Source organism: Ischnura elegans, chromosome X (genome assembly GCF_921293095.1).
Source record: "Ischnura elegans chromosome X, ioIscEleg1.1, whole genome shotgun sequence".
Lineage (NCBI taxonomy): Eukaryota > Metazoa > Arthropoda > Insecta > Odonata > Coenagrionidae > Ischnura > Ischnura elegans.
In genome coordinates, this window is record NC_060259.1 from 92447706 (window position 1) to 92465782 (window position 18077).

Here is an 18077-nt window from a genome sequence, read left to right on the forward strand (position 1 = left end):
CCTTCTCTGTCTCGGCTATGACTGCTATGTCATCCGCAAATCACGAAATACAAATTATTTCTCCATAGATGTTGACATCCAAAGCCTCTCTGTGATTTCACTGATGGCTTTCTCTATGTCAACATTAAAAATTATGGGGGAGTGCACGCACTTGTCTCACTCCTATTCTTGCTTCTGCACAGTTGGGTCCACACACTATCACAGCTACTTAGTTTGTAAACAAACTGTGCACAATTCTACGATCATTGTAGAGCACTCGTATTTCCTTCAGAATTTTTATCATTGAATTCCATTACGCATTATCAAAAATTCTGTAAATCGATAAATGCTATGAAAATCGGTTTCTTCTTCTCTATTCTCTTCTCCATGAGCAGCCCAAGATCTAAAATTGCTTCTCTTGTGCCCTTGCTTTTCCTAAATCCAAAGTGGTCCTCATCCAGGAATTCTCCTCTTTGTAGTTCGTTTCATTCTCCCGTAAATGATTCTTGTCAGTATCTTCGAAGCAGGTGTCGTTAGGCTTATGGCCCTAAAGTCTTCGCACTTTTCTGATTTCTTCTTTTTGGGAATAGGAATGATGATGTTCTTCTCGAACTCACTAAGTAAATCTGGTGAGTACATATCGCAGATAGTTCTATACTGTTGAGTTAAGACCTAAGTTTTCCTGGATATATTAAATTAATAATAATTGAATTGATAAATTTATTTAATAATGGATTCATAATTAATTATAATGGAATACCACAAAGTATAGCGAGATTTAGTGAATTTTGAGTTAAGGCCTTTCTCTTGCATTTTTTATTAGCTCCGCTGCGATATCATATATTCCTGGAGCCTTATTCTTTCGCAGGTCTCTTATTGCAGCGTAAAATTCGCATCTTAAGATGATGGCTGACAAGCCATCTTTTTCAACTTCACTTTCCTCTTCGATAATTTTTGAGCTGAATTTGCCTCCGTTGTATAATTCATCCAGGAATTCCTTCCATCTCTCGATTTTGTCGTCGTATTCAATTAAGATATTCCCATACTTGTCCCTTATGGTATTACATCTTGTTCTTCGTTCCTTGAAATGGCTCCTCACTATTCCATAGGTCGCTTCCACTTTCCCTTGTACGAGGTTATTTTGCACGTCATCACATATGTTCCTCTTCCAAGCTTCTCTGGCTTTCCTCGCTTTGCGGCAAATCTCTTTCTTTATTCTCTTGTAGCAAGCCTATCTTTCATCAGTATTCGCATTGTTATACTTTCTCCGATCTTCAATGAGGTCTAGGACTTCATCCGTGATCCATGGCTTTTTCTTAAGACATTTTCTTCTCCCTAGAACTTCTCAAGGGGCCTCCTTAAGCCCACTTTTTATATTTGTCCAGCTATTCTCCACTGATTTCTCAGTCTGATCTAACACTATCTTGCTCTCCACTACTTCTTGAAAGGCGTTGATTTTTGAAGTGTTCTTCACTAATTTATTGAATTTCAGATGGCATTTCTTCATCACTAGATTATGATCACTGTCGATATCTGCCCCCGGGTAGCTTTTATAGCCCTTTATCTGATTCCTAAACCTTCACTAAAATATAGTCTAGATGAAATCTTCTTTTGTCTCCTGGCATTTTCCATGCATATCTTCTTCGCATGTGATTCATAAATAGTGTGTTGGCAACTATTAATTTGTGTTCTGTGCAAAATTCCAGGAGTCTTTCTCCTCGTTCATTTCGATTTCCTAATTCATATTTTCCGGTTATTCTTCCATCCTCACCTTCGCTGACGACAGCCTTCCAATCACCTAAAACCATAAGGTTTCCTTCACCTTTGATTACTTGCCTTGCCGGCCTCGGTGGCGTAGGGGTAACGTTCTCGTCTGCCAAAAAAGAGGTCGCGGGTTCGAGCCCCGCCTGGGTAGGTTTCCCCGGTCCAGGGCATGGTCGTTTGTGTACGTTTACTTGTTACATTTGTTGAACACCCCGGTGTAAAATGGCCAATAAGAGCTGTATCCGGTGGTTTGAGAATAAAATAAAAATAAAATAAAATAAAAATATCATCGTAGACGTCTTAAACCTCTTCATCCTCGTTGACTGTCGTAGGCATGTAATCCTGTACCACTGCGGTTTCTACCGGCTTAGTGTCCAACTTTACCAAAACTATCCTTTCATTGTACTGTAGGAAGCTTTTCACACGCATTCCGGCGCTCCTTCTGAGCATTATCACAACCCAGCATTAGCGTTTACAGATCCAGTGTGTACAATCCTATAGCTTGCATTCCAAAAGTCTCCCTCTTTAGGCCACTGCATTTCATTGATTCCCAGCATGTCGAAGTTCAAATCCATTTCCACCTTAAGGGTGATGAACGCGCCAGACGTCACCGCTGCAGACACTATCCCTTATTGTCTACATCCAATTTGTAAAATACACTATACCGCTCTTTTCTGATTGATTACATGCAATAGGTGAATCTGTGCTTCTATATATTGAATATTCTGTACATGGCTTACAATAGGGTGGTTTCCTATATTTTATTGCCTAAATCGAAAGATTATTACTCCTGGAATACGTATGTCAAGCTTTTAGATTTTTAAATTACGATATCTATTTTTTGCGATTAAATGAAAAGTGAAAATTTTCAAGCGAGCGAAAATGCGACGGCTAAGTATGATTGCTAGGAAAAGCCCGTGTGAGGCCACCTTGGTGCGAGTCTGTGAGCGCCGCTACGATATAGGCTGCTAGCAGGTAGCAGAGTATCTACTTTGCTAGCAGGTAGCACTTGGCTTAAATAAGGATTATTAATACCCTATCAAATGAAAAAACTTTCCGACAATAGGCAACTTTAATAGGTGATTATTAAGAGATGTTTCCCTGAGCCCTGTGCCTCATGCATGCATTGGTAATCTCAGACGATGTAAAACTCCTACCTACTCGTATAGAAACTAGGTCCCTGTGACGTCACGTGGAGTGGCATCGCATGGGCGCCAATCTGGCCTTATTCAAATGAGGATAAAATTGACCATTGACATTCGTCTAAACTGGGATTTATAAAACCAAATAATTTGTATATTATGAATACACTAATGGTGGGTAACGAATCACATTCAATGCCTTTCCTTTTCTTTGATGAAGGAAACTAACCTATTACATCAATGGAATATTAAACTTATCAATATTATGGTTTCTTGCACGCACATCTTGGCAACGTATGACCCGATCAGGCCGACATATTAGACTAATTTAATCTATTACCTTGTATGTACCATAAGATGGAAGGGTAAATTGGGGAGAGAAGCCACATGCGGGATAGAGTGAGACCCCCCCCTCTTGGTTTCGGTGTTTCTTGACGGATTGCGGGCAGATGCGCAATGCAGATGCGCAGTATAAGATGCCAGGGAATAAGTGAGGAGTAATCCCGTTTGTTTTTCGTTGGTTTCAGAGACTTTAAAGCGCAAACACTGGGATAAGTCTGGTATTTTACCTTCAAAATTATTCCTCGCACTAAATTCGTATCGGCCGTTGAACCACTGTTATATTACGATTGCTTGAGGTTTGCAGCAACAGTAAGTTCTGCTCGGAATTTTTTCAGTCCACTTACGCCATATTAGCCTTATAGGCCACAGAGCCACGAGGTGCGGCGTCTCACCCGCAGAGAAAGAGAGAGACGCCGCACTGAACTTCGGTACAAATGCCGCATTTCACACATGCGCCGCACGGAATGAAAAATGATTCCAGATGAATTATAACACGATATTTGGAAAATTATAACTGTTTTATCGTGCATACTAAAACAAAAAATTGTTTTATTGTTGCGCAGTATTTAATTATTTGCATGCATATTTTGAGCATTACTATGCCCAGTTAGTAGGCAATAGCAACTTTTGATTTGAGCAAAGTATAAGTTAAATTAATTGCCTAAATTTATTTTTCAACTTGTATGTTGAAATTCCAAAAAAAAACTCATAAATTAAGTTTAAGCTAACTTTTTCGGTTCAACTTGCATTTTTCAAAAACAATTGGATGAATATAATCCATGTTATTAAATGTCGTGTTTCATTTTTTATTTTTTTTTCAACATTTTTTTTCATGATTATGTTTAAATAATAATGACATAAACATAGCTCTAGTTTTACCACCTGCATTTTAGTTGCATTGAAATCTTAGTTATTAAATTAGGTTTAGACGGTTTTAATAACATGCGGCGTATCACCCTTGTAGGAGCGGCATGTCACCCGCAACATACGGGTTAGACGTCGAGAGGTAACGTTTTACAAAAATAATTCTTACAGCTAAGAGAAGAATGATATAAAGTACACGTATTTGTGTGTACGTCAGAAAATAGACTAGTCTTAGACATATTTACTACTTAGTTTAATCAAAAAAGCAAAATAGGACGAAATATAGTTATTTTACAAATGTTTGCATTTTTCCCCAATTCACCATATAAGAAGATTTATGGAAATATTTTAGAACTTATAATATCACTCCAATCAACCAAAAAACAGGTCATACACAATACATCACCATTAACAGTAAGCATGAACGCCATGTGGAAGTTGCAAAATTTGATGTATACATTTCGGGTTCAATGCTACCTGACAGTGCGATATGCGAACAAAAATAATTAATTTTCTGCCTAACGATACCAATTCAGTCAACTTTAATGCTAAGAACTCCGCTGGCGAGACAGGAAATACGGCTAAACTTTCACTCAATGCTTTAAGAAAGGCCTCATAGGCCCAAAAAATGGAAAAATAAACAAATAAACAAATGACCAGCGTTCTGTGACATCACGAATTTACCAAAGGTTTTGGTAAAGTCGATTGAACTCGTCAACATTTGCCTGTAATCTCACATTTGAAAATTTTAACCCAATATTTTCTCAGCATAAAAAAAATATTTTAACATACGGGCAAATATTGAAGAGAAAAACCCTGAAATTTTCAAAATTATTCAGTAAGTTAAAAGCAAGACCCCTAAAAAAGACGGCCAGTTGAGCGGTGGAGATGCGTTGCCTGAGGAAGCGATTAGCCCGAAACAGTTCGCGCGTGGTGCCACGCACGGAAGGGTCCCGCCTTCAAATTCCAGGTTAATCCTTCAGGGAACCCATAATCAGATTTAAGGTAGTCCTAGGGGAAAGGAATTGCATACCAATTTGTGAATTTCACGCGGCAGTGGCCTAATCCGGGGTGACCTCTGCCCTCATTTATCCTAACCAACGTTCAGGTCGGGGCACTGGGCAAGTGATGAATAACCTTTTCGTAATTCTGACATCTTCAAGCCTCACGGCTAAAATAGCTGAAAAAACTGCAAAAGAAGTCAACTATGCAACTTCCTCATGTCTAAAGAACACTACAGGGTTTACGGCTGTAGAATGTATTTCTGGAAGACTTAATCAATTCCTCACACCAAGGAAATAAAAATCCACTCTAAGCATTCTAAATAACAATAAATTCTCGGAAATTCCTCGTTTTTCTCAAGAAAATGGCACAGTATTGTCAAAACAAATATCGTGAATAAAGTGTCCTCGTGGAATGTAGGAAGAGGATTTTAATTTCCTCGATGAGAAAATTTGGTGTCCACGCGGAGTACGTGTTCATTTCCTAATCCCACACCATAAAGCCACAAACAATGAACTTCCTCCAGTCAACCCCATCTGTTCACATCCTCACGTGTTATTTCAGTCTCAAGCTCGGAATTTATTTCCGTCAATGTTGTTTCTTTCCGTGAACCTCATTCCTCTCCCTCCCTTCGCCATTTGCCTCAGGAGAAAAACTCAAATATAACTCCAAGAATCGGGTCTATCCTGCATAAGATAATCAGGGAACGGATTAACAATTTTCTGCTCCGGAAGCTTGAAACGGATTTCAGTGTGTGTGCGCTTGGGGTGGAAGGGGGGTGGGGAGAGGATTTGGGGAGGGGAAGGCTGAATGGTGTCAATCGATGGCCTCGTGTGCTGGCCTGGTTGCTGGATGGCCAGAGAAACCAATGAGCCGTCCAGCACTATCATCTCATTGTGGTGGTTCACTACTCGAGGACAGAAAAATAAGCAGTAATTGTTAGTGGACAGCTTACACTGAGGTGGAATCAACGCATGAGGTAAATTAAATATAATATAACAATGCCGAATCCAAAAGAATTAAAATTTTCATTTCTTTTGATGGCGAACATTTAACTAGTTTTTGACAAAGCTTGAATATTAAACCGTAAGAAATGGTTTTGGAGGAAAAAAATTAATTGGATGGTCGACCTCCTGTGTATACAGTTTTTATCTTTGCTGCTGTAAGAAGCGTACACACCGCAATGTTGATAAGGTTAGATATATTGTTTTTTACGAGATAAGGAGTTGGTACACGATGGTTTTGATCTAAATATCCGCATCTCACTGTCAAGGCCACAGCAATGAAGAAAATTTTCAAACATTAACCGTACTTATTAACGATACTCTGCTTGGCATGCAACCGCGCAATTTCACTTCCCATTTCATATTTTTTGAACGTGCATCATTTTATCATTAAGATTTTACAGGAAATCATAGCGACGTTTGACTCGATACGTCCAAAATTAAAACTACAACAAAATATATATTTGCACTACAGAAGAACATCTGCTGAAAAGTCGTCATACAATAATGATCAAAATAAAATATATGTAGGCAAATGAGAATACCTGACTAACCACAATAGAAAAATTTGGCAGAGAGAGCGCGACATTTTCATGAATCCTATCCAAGGGTTAGTGACTTCGATACGATTTTATGAGGAATTCTGAGCAGGTCTACCACCTGGTCGGAGAGGATAAAATTTATTTTCCGCCACATGCAACGTCCCACTACAATGGACTTGAGGTAGATTATAATTAGCAATGACACTTCCAAGGAGAAGCCCCAAAAATTTCTTTTAACTAAGGGGGCAGCCGAACTCTAAATCCTGTATATAACTAACGTATAAATAAGCCAAATGAACAAATAGAGCACTTAATTAGATTCCAACCGGAGAGAATGTGTTAATTAAAATACTAATCTGTAAGATATATAGCCTAAATTGGCTTATTTAACATCAAGAGGTGTCACCAGCGAAACTTCCATTTTCCAATAACATTAACGAAAATTTGGAAATAAGGACTTGCTAGTCGGGAAGGATCCCCTTTAGCAGCGCCTCACTCGTGAGCCATTCCACGAATGCTGTCGCGAGAACAGACGAAACTTGAGGCAGCCTCATTCCCGCAGCCTTGCATCGGTCGCGAATCTCGTCTCTAGGAAAATCTATTCATTATACAAAAAGAAATAGTTACATCAACGCATATGATCGTTGCATCGGTACGATCTAAAATGAATTTAATTAATGAAAATGATAAATATGCATAAACATAACACCGAAGGCATCCACCTGCAAGCGATAACAATGCTTTCATATATACTAAGTGGATAGACAATTAGCACGATAGAGAAAATCGATGATAGTGACTATGTAGCCACAATTTTTGTAAGAATCAATCCAAATACGGCAAAAACTATGACTGAAATCAGCATAAAAATTACAAGATAGAATGAAAAACTTTTGTTCAAATTTTACTTTTAAAATTGTAAGTTTAAAATAGTGAATAAGGATAATTTTGTTATTTGACTTGCTATATAGCACGTCAACCAAGAGTTCACACTGAGTAGCATCTAACGGATTCTGGATTTGTCCTGCATCTCCTTTCCCCATGGCGTTATGGAAAATGTTTCACATTCATGACGAGGATCGAATATTAATACTACGCAATAAATCCAGTACGTCAGTACGTCGGGGGGTAGTGCTTTCACATCTTGCCCCGAGAAGCTGGACATGCAAGTGACAATTTTTTCTCACCTGCATTTCTTTATGGTATGCTGACGACTTTTCCACCATTATTCTCATACAACAACTTCGATGGAACGGTAATTCGTGGAAGGATTACGTAATTTCTCTTTCTAATTTATTCGCCATAACTTCAAATTTTTTTAACTTTGAGGAAATTTTCTACCAGAAAACCCCGAAAATTTTCTTTTAAAAATTTCTTCAGAAACCTCCAGACACAACGTTCCTATAAGATCCTGTTCGAGGTTAAGTAAATGAGCCATGCATATAAAACATTTACCAATGCAATATAAACTTGGTATCATGCTGAGTTTCTCCATCAATTTTGTACTCGCGGAGACGTTGTTAGCGGTAACTCCTTGCCGCTTTTGCTCCAGTTCAAAGGATTGCAGGATATTCCTAAAAACTTCAGCCATAGCCCTCCCAGTGTGGCTACCGTTCGGTGGAACGAAGTCAAGAACACCCAGCACAGCATGTCCACCCATCGAGGAAATTGATCGCAAACTAGCATCTCCTTAAGAATAGGTAGTTAAAAGCAGGATTAATAATAGTAAACTTGGCTATTTTCCACTAACTTAAGTATAATACGGCCAGTTTCAGAGTACTACATCTCCTGGTAAATTGACTCCTTAACATCCATTTTTATGTCCATCCCCTAGCATGGGGTGGGGAGGTGGCGGATAACTGTTCGGGGAAAATACAGCCAACGAGGGGATGTGGTCCCACGGGAAAAGCAGGCAGGAGGGCCCTCACACTAATCAATCTTCACAAATCTCTAAGCACCGACAAAGATCCCATAGACAAAGCCAAACAGTGTGGAGTGCATGAACTCAGATTTTTGGAGAAATGCGGAGCCACTTAAATCAGCCAGACAGGTAGAAATGTCTCCACACGCATGAATGAACAGTAAGTTCTACATTTCAGGGAACGGTATTTCTCCCCGTCAACCCTCCAATTTCCATTGACCCCATGTATTTTGGTATCTACATCTACATATTACCCTGCGAGCCACTTCGAGGGTGTTTGGCAGGGGGGGTGGACATAAAAACGGATGTTGAGTATTCTGGATTCTGGCCGATAAACTATAAATACTCGTGGCCGGCTGATGTTTTTCCCGCCCTTGTTTCTGATTGGCTGGGGGTTTCAGCACACTTTTCCTCACTGTTGGGAGGTTATAGCCGTCTTCTCTGTTCAAGTTATGGGGATTTTTCGTTTTCTCGATCGCTTTTCTAATCAATGTCGCGAAGTAGCACTTCTCTTTCGCCAACATTTGTACGTCATCAGAGAGAATGTAATGGCCTGGAACTGACCCAAGCATGTTCTGCAATGGCCGATTGTCGAAATTGCTTCTTTTCCGTTGCTCTTAGATGTTATCGACTCTGCAGGAGATGGCTCTGCCCGTCCGTCCTATGTATGATTGCCCTCAATATAATTTGACTCTGAAGGCGCCTTCTTGCCGAGTGTCAGGAATGCGGTTCTACGGTGCCGGTATGCTGCTACTTATCTGGTTGGCCGACGAAAATCTGGTGGCTATAATGTTTGCTGATGAGTCTTCCGATCATCTCCGATGCCCTGGCTTCGCAAGTAATGTTGTCGTAAGCTTCGGGCTTTTACTCCGTTTTCCTTTAGATTCCATGATTTTTTCATCGTGCTCTTCATTCTTGCGATCTTTTGCAGGGCAAAATTTCTTATTGAAGTCATTCATCTCCAGGGCTGATGTCACGAGCTGTAACTCATTGGAGAGTGATTATCCATCAAATATGTTGAAAGCGCGAGGTAATAATGTATATTCACTACTGAGGTGTTCTGCTTTAGTATCTGACAGTGTCCATCGACTTCCGGTAGACGGCAAGTCCAAGTCTTCCGTCCGAATTCCAGCAGGGAATTAAGATGACCCAAGACGCTTTTTAGCTCTTCCTTCCTATGAGGCCATAGGATAAAGGTGTCATAAACGTATTTCTTCCAATTTAATAGCTTTTTCGGGTGGCTGTTAATAGCTGCTGGTTCTAAATTCTCCATGAAAATGTTGACTGTTACTGGGGACAAGTGAGATCCCATGGTGGCGCCGTATATTCCGTTCCACATAAAACAAGAGTTCCTTAGGCAGATTTCTACAAGATCAAGGACGTCCTCTTTGATCTTTGATTAGGCGAATAGTGTCATAAATGGTCACGTTCGTGAAAAGGGACACCGCATCGAAGCTTACCATAATATCCTGTTCTCGGAGTTAGACTTCTTAATAGCCTCCATGAAGTGCACGGAATTATTTACATTTGACTCCGTGTTCTCAGTGCTTGGTAGCATCGCACGGGCTATGTAATGCTCAAGCTTATAGGTGCCCGCCCCGATGTTACTCACTATGGGTCGTAAAGAGATTCTTTCTTTATGCATCTCCTAGTGTTGGCGCATGACTTGAGATTTTCTCGCCTCGACTCGAAAACGAGACGAGACTACTTCCACGAGACTCTCTAAAGTCTTGCAATCTAGATATATGTCATTATTTGGTATTTTGTATAGCTTTATCCCTAAAAATATGTCTTTTCGTTAAGACGAAGTGAATTTGAGGTTTATCTGAAGTATTAAATTTGAAATATAATTCTAAAATAATTTTTCGATTAATAAGTTCGATTAAAAGAGAAATTTGGCCGAAAAATCAATTTTTGAATTCATGAGCATAACTTCTTGAGCCAAGTATGGGAGTTTTAATGTCTGACTACCTTTCCTTGTTTCCTGCGATAATAATCTTGGAAAATTTATCCAGAGAAAATAGGACTATTATTTAAAAGTGATAATTTTCATTACTTACTTCTAGGACAAAAATATCTTGGATTATACTCGCATATGTGTAAAGTATCGCCCAGAAACACTTGCAATCCTGCTTATAGTTTTCATACTAGGAGAAAATGATGGCACAAATTCGAATTGCGCAGAGCACATGACCTCAACAGAAGGTTATTCTAAGGTAACTAATATTTTGACCATGGAAGTCAGCACAAGAAATAACTGCTTAGAAGTTAGTAAATATTTTAGAAAAATAAAATTTCCGAGATAACAACAATATAAGGTGATAAGGAAATGCCGCATGCTAATGTAACTACCTCACTCGGCTCCTCGAGCCTGGATCATGCTACAAGAGAGGGCAGCATCGGAAAAAAATTGTATTGCCAAATAATTCATCGCAGAGTAATCATTGTATTTATCGTATTGGGAAAAAGTAGAATTTATTTCGTATCACGTGATTGGCGTAGTTTTGTAGGTCGATTTTATCCTATAAACGAACTAGTCGCATAAACTAGTATTTTGAGAGTTTCGCGGAAGAGGTGTCGTCTCGTCTCCAACTTGCCACTAAGGTCTCGTCTCGAGTTTCGCGGCAACACGCATTTTATTGCATTGTCGGAATTAACAATAACAGCGGAAGAAGGGAGAAGATAAAAATACGTAGAAGGGGAAATGATTAATATGATAGCAATCAGCGATAGTGTTATTCTTGACATGAAACCGACACCAAGGGGACCACACACACAAACCAGTACAACGAAATGACGAAATCCTACTCCCCTCAACATAAAAAATGCGCATTTATTCACCTTGGTAAGGACCTCCAAGCATTGTAATACACATAATTCAATGGGGAAAACATTTCACTTGGGAGTGATATAGCTTACAAGGAGAAAAACTCCTCGGATCATCCTTTTTTTAATTTGAATATATGGAAAATGCGAATATTGGAATAGCATTGTTTGAGATGATTCAACTGTTTCCAAGGATTGATGTCATTTTTCATCGAAATCGCAAAACAACCAGAATTATGCGTCCTGAGGAAAATTACAGAAAAGCCGCATGCTTCGTAAAACTTAAGGCCGTTTAACACGGGGCACGGAATTGCGCAGGTTAGAGCTGCATTAATTTCTAAAATGGCGTGGAATTGCGCGGATGCATGAGCGAAATTGAAACGGGCTATTTTGCCGTCTCGCATCCACGCATTCTCGCATGTGTTCTAGCAATTCACCGCTTTACACGACGCAATTTTGATTGCGCCTTCGCACGAACGTCAGATTGCGCAATTCCGTGTACCGTGTAAAACGGCCTTTACGGATTTAACCAGTAGTTGTGGGGATAGTGTTCACGTCAGATGAAAAGGTGTGCGAATATCGAAAATACAGGGTTGGGGGCAAGTCTATTTCCCTGGACCACCTCAAAGAGTGAAGACACGATGGGAGATGGCTTCACGAGATCATTGAACTCGGGACCATTTGATAACTAACCAAACGCTCCGCCCGGCTACTAACAATCAGTACGGTACATGATGATGAGAGAATCATGACGAAAATCGACTTGCATCTCCCTTTAAACATCAATTGGTATTCCGTGGGCCTGCAAATGTACCAGCACGTGGTCAGGAATGCCTGCATGTAAAACTCACCTTTAGTCAACTATAAAATTGTTGACTGCTCGTAAGCGAGTAATTCGTTCCTTAAAATAGGCTCAAAATCCGCTTTACGGAATAGAAGTGGGAATGAGAACACTCCATTCAGTCGACCACTTCACTTCCTCATCTCTCGTCAGTCATAATGTCGCCGTCAGTGGGAATCGAAGAGCGGGATTTCCCGATGCGCCTCGCTATCCACCCGAGTCATCACCAGCACCTTCTCTCTTCCCCGAGACATTGGTGATACCTTAACTTTTGGCTATTCTAGACGCTCAAATTCATTCATTAAACCTGAGGCCTGAGGATGACATGGAGCGTCGAAACCATGGTAGTGATCTTATAAGTATTTTATGCGGAAAAACAGTTTGATTTTCATTTAATATGAATAAATTCCATAAAGTAACGCCTCAAACTATCAACCTTTTCATTTAATTTAATCGCACTTGGCATTTTAAACGAAAATAAACTTTGGGTTGAAGACGTTAAATATTTATGTATGAATATTCGCTTCCCGACACCAAGGGCAAGGGCCCACAGTCCACAGTTAAACGTGCGACCCGCATCGCAACTTCGATTCGGCAAGTCACGGGGACGTTATAAATCTATTCGCGAGAAAAATGGAAGTTAATTTCAGGTTATCGGTACAGTCCTTTCCACTACTCCTTCCTTCCTGTTTAGAAATCAAATGTGTTAACTTATTTCCGTCAACCTAAGCAAATAGCAAAAACTTCGGGCGCTCAAACAACAGCAATCACCTTCGAAGGGGATTATCGATATTGAGCTACTATTAGAAGCATCATGCGCGAAATATGCAGTTCTATTCCACAGACATAACTTAAGGTAGTTCATGAAGAATACTGCCAAATAATGCATGACTTGGACTTCGGCGATGGAGAATCTAAGAAAGGAGAAACTCGCCATTATTTGCGCAGACTGAAATTAGTCGCCCCCTAATTAAAAGAATGCCCAAACCCATTTTCTATCATTAATGTAAATGCCATAAGAACATATATTTTGACATAAGGTGGGTTATACATGCAGAAAAATACAAAAGCTATAGAGTATGTGCGAAGGTGAGAAAAAAATTGAATAACAGTAATAAATAAACAAGAATTAAAAATAAAATAAAAATCTTAAATATTTAATTATCCCGATAAAAACAAACATCTCTCTCTCTCTCTCTCTAGAAATATCTTCCGATCAAATTGAATCCAGAATTATCCAGTAAAGGAAACTTTCAGCTTAACCCTTAACCGGTGACGTGCGGTCTGAGAGACCGCTGCGTTTCTAAACTTATGAATATTTTCAAAATTAAGATTTCAAAATATCTATAAGTCTCGTTAGCTTCATATTTTTGCATAACAAGGACATCCCACTCTTTAAAGTTAACGTTCCTTTTATTAATTTCTGTAAATTTGCAATTAAATTAGTTTAGCGGTCTGTGAGACCGCACGTCACTTACTAAGAATGCATCAAGAAAAGGAATAAGCGGGATACATTTCATGGCTACTTACTACTTAGCCTTCCAACTTTAACATTTAAGGCCTTTTCTGAATCTGGCGAAATATTGATACATAAATATAATAATTATAACTCAAGTGTTTTTGGCATCAGTTTTTTGATCCTGCTTCAAATCACAATTTATTTATGACAAATTGGTTGGTATTGGGAGTGTAAAAATTTTAATATACGTTTTAGAAAAGTTAAGCATTCAAAGAAAAATTAAACAAAGCAATAAAAATGACATAGCAATATTTTATGAATTTTTGATTTATTGCGGTCTCTCAGACCGCACGTCACTGGTAGTGTAACAAGAATTGCACGTCACTGGTTAAGGGTTAAAAATGTTTTATCCATTTAACTATGAAATGAAAACAACCTGTCCAAAATTCGTCAGATTTCAACGCCCTTCCACTCTAAAGACAAATGTTTCATCTTAAAACAGCATTAAGAGAAACCAAAACATGGCAAAAGTCCACTCGACCAATGACCACTCATGCGATACATAAAATGCATCGCATGAGTGTTCAATCAGCGACAGGTACCCTCATGACGATTGCATTTTACCGTACCCTCCATCGTTGACATCCTCACAAGATTCATTCACAAATATAACGAGGTGCGATGAAAACTACATACTACTACTACAACTTACATTTCCAATGAAACAAGAACAATAAGAATGTCAACTGCTTATATATAATTAGGGCGCTTTCTAATCGCAAAAAAGTAGCACTACCATAAATGATGGCATTAATAATAAATGAATTAAATCAAACACATCTCAGGAATAGACGGGTAGATGGACATGGATTTTTTTCCTCGCTAACCAAAGAGAAGAACATCGAAGGAAAAGTGCCGTAGGTTTGGAGCAGAGAAGATATGTGAGATAGAGGGACAATCAGCAATTACTGTGCACGGGGAAAAGATCGAAATGTCCGCGATCACGGCCGATGTGTCTCATTCACTGACCACCACGATATCACGTGTATTAGTGAAGATGTCTACGGTTTCCACACCGGGTGACGTTTTCTCTCTCTCCATCCGACGTTTCGACGAGCGACACGCTCATTGTCTTCAGGGATCCAAGTGATCTTGGATTCTTCATGGATCCCAGAAGAATCGCGAATGAAAATTAAAGGAACAAGTACCACATTACATAAACCACGATTACGGAGCAACGGAGCAACCATGGACAAAAACAAACAAAATAAGCACAAACTCTTCAAAGATGACCCGACTTCAGGATGGGGCTGGAACGCACAATGGTAATTTGCCAATGACTTCGGTGAATTCTTTGGGTATACCTTAGAGTAACAGGCGATGCGCTATGAACCTGTGACAGGTGACGCGGTCAACTCAAGACTTAAGTACATTTCTCATATTATTACTGAATGATGAAGGTTTCAACATAAACTAAACAGCTTGATAACGACATGGTTTATTTGTAGGTCCGCCAATGAAATCATTGGAGAGTTGTCTCCGTGTTAACACGACTAGATGTGCAACGATCGCAGGGCTATGCAGACAGAACAACGAGGAGGCGGCGAGTGCGGCTCGCAATACGGCCAGACCGCGACCTAGGGAAAGAGCGGCACGTTGACCCCGCAGACCACGGGCGAGAGGAAAACGGAGACTGGCGAAGGAGGAGGACGTGCCACCGATAAATACGCCATTCACATGAAAATGTCAACGTATGCTATTCCATTGGTACTTCATCGACTGACGATCAAACACATGGGACCTTTTAATACGAAAATTCATTTAAAGATCTGCATTTCTATACAGGCTCTTCCGAAGACTCCTTTCTACACTGACGAAAATTGCAGATAAAAAATCGGACGTGAAGAATGACGTTACGCCAACACGTAACTATAGCGATAAAAATCAAGCACACGAATTACAATAAATTTCATTGGGATCTATTACCGAATGGATGTTGCAATTTAGATCAAAGCGACTTAGATGTTCCATGATAACAAAAACAAATGCCACTACGATTACTTCCAACAGCAAGAAATAGAGTAAATTTAAAAATATACTCATTCAACTTTCCTCACTCCGCGAAGCCTAATATTTTTGTTTAAAGTTGATGGAAGTCGTAATAAAACCATGAACATACATAAATTTGCTAATATAAAAATATAGTGAAATAAAAAACTTCGCAGCACATATGAAGAATAGACAAATCGAATTGCGTAGTTCAAGTGGAGCCTCCCGTTACTTTTCACTTTTCACTCGATAAGACAAGAAGACTTTGACAGAACAATTCTATGGAGTCCAAAGGCTGTTCAAGGATTTGAGAGAGGAATCCTTGGGTAGGAGCAAAACACACCCCTGACCACGCTCTCTACGGTAAAGGTAAGCGGCCGTAAGCGGCGGTATTACCCTTCCAACAGAATCTGCGGAGGCGGGTGAAACAAGGATGGGAGGCTGTCAGGGCCACTCACCCGAATCCAGGGAGCAGGAGAGACGGCACACTTGGAGGCCAAAGGTGCCGGCGACGGCGATCCATCCGACGTCGATGGGTGGCGCGGCGGCCGCCGAGATGGCGAAAGCGTCTGGCAGTGCGAGCACGGCCTTGTCGTGCGGGCCGCACACGGCGAACAGCTGGCCGCACCACTGCGGGTCCATGCCGAACGACACCATCTCGAGCAGCTCGACGGGGCCGTCGGCGCCGCCGCCCCGCGGCAACATGTCCACCGCGCGTCACGCCATCCAGCGCGGCCTGCTGTCCGCAGCGACGCCGCTACGCACCTGCGGGGACGACACGATGAGGGGAGGGGCAGAGGCATCGATCGGCGAGGGTGGCGCCGCGGAGCGGCCATCCTGGCGCCAAGGCCATCCTCGGTGACGTCACCGCGGAGGGAGGGGGACGCGTTCGACCTTGGCCTGGAGAGAGAGCGCGCGTGCGCTTGGAGGGCACGGCCAAGCGGGGTCAAGCGTTAAGGGCGCGACTCGAGCGACGCTAACCCGAAAAGCCCACTCATACCCAAAGTTCACAGACTCATCCTTGATATAACCTTTCAAAGCTCCCTAAGTTATAGGAAACGGATATAATTATCATTCAATATTTACTTTGTAGATCGAGATGATATGGTAGCTAGAGTGCTGGGGATCCCGGGGGCCCGGGTTCTAAGTGGAAGTTAAGCTGCGGTCCACAAGACAAATTTTCGTTAAGAACAGACTCACGCCGGCACAGAATACCTCTCCGCCCTTCTTCCCCGAATGCAAAATGATCTAAGCCACAGATCGAGTCCTCCACACAACCTGCCCGAGGTTACCAACGAAAAGGTTAACTAATACTAACTAAGGTGTACTACGTGTTTAGGATGGTTTTCTGGGAAAAAATAGCGACTCCCCCTCCCCCCCGCCCTACATTGAACTTCTCTCCACAGCAACAAGCTATTGGCCCCCCTCTCTTCTCATGCACCACGCGCCCACAAACTCCCTTCCCTCACGCAACAAACATTTCAAACCCTAATAACCCAAACGCATTTTGAACATCGCGCAATGGAGAAACCATTGCCCTGTCCGCATTCAAACCCGGAATCCCAGGAATGATATGCACGGTCGGGGAGGAGGTCCAAGCCACCAGGCACACCATCATTGGCCAAGGAATTTTGACAGCTTCATAGCAGCCCAAATGACCCCAAAAGACTTGGCGCTCGTTTTCCAGGATTCAGGTTCCATACCCGGCAACGACATATGGTTTTTCCCCACTCGAAAGTTTTACACAGTATCTTCACATGCGATTGACTCTAAAAAAATGTTTTTCGCTGACTACTACATTGTCCTAATAATCCAATTTTAATGGAAATTTTATCTTATTATCTCCCATGCTTTGACTGAAGTATAAAAACTTCTTAGTCTTATGATACAAGTTCGACTCTTATTGTTGAAAATTGGGTAAGGAGCAAAGCACATTCAGTAATCTAATGCCACATTGGAAATTGCTGCTACATAAAATGAACGGATTACACTGATCTTTTTAAAACTTACGTTGCTTAGAATTTATAAAAATTGGACATGAGACTTCTTTTTAATTGCTTGCTCGCGGGTAAACCTCCTTCACGCAGCTATTTTGAAATAATACAATGAAGTTAACTGAGGTACTATACAGGACCTCGTGACTTCAATTCGAGCAATAAGGCTTTATTTTCTTCTTATACTCCAAGCATCATAAATAAACCACTATAACTCCTTCGCCATAACTTTAATTACACTTAATTGGGAAGCACTCCGCAATGGTCGTTGGTAATTGCCAAATTTACACAATAACAAATAAAATAAAGAATATATAAGGTACATTTCCCAAGATAATGGCCCATGCC

The 18077-nt window shown here is 40.7% G+C and overlaps 1 protein-coding gene across 6 annotated transcripts in view; it reads right to left on the minus strand.

Annotated features, from left to right (window-relative positions):
- Positions 1 to 18077, minus strand: part of LOC124170851 — an 83777-nt gene that overhangs the window by 45271 nt on the left and 20429 nt on the right. For 5 of the 6 annotated variants that reach the window (XM_046549854.1, XM_046549850.1, XM_046549853.1 and 2 more), the window contains exon 2: positions 16194 to 16500. The exons of the other annotated variant lie outside the window; for it this stretch is intronic. In XM_046549854.1, the coding sequence (XP_046405810.1) occupies positions 16194 to 16440 (247 nt within the window). In that variant the 5' untranslated portion in view covers positions 16441 to 16500. The remainder of the gene's footprint in view (positions 1 to 16193; positions 16501 to 18077) is intronic. 6 annotated transcript variants of the gene reach the window in all.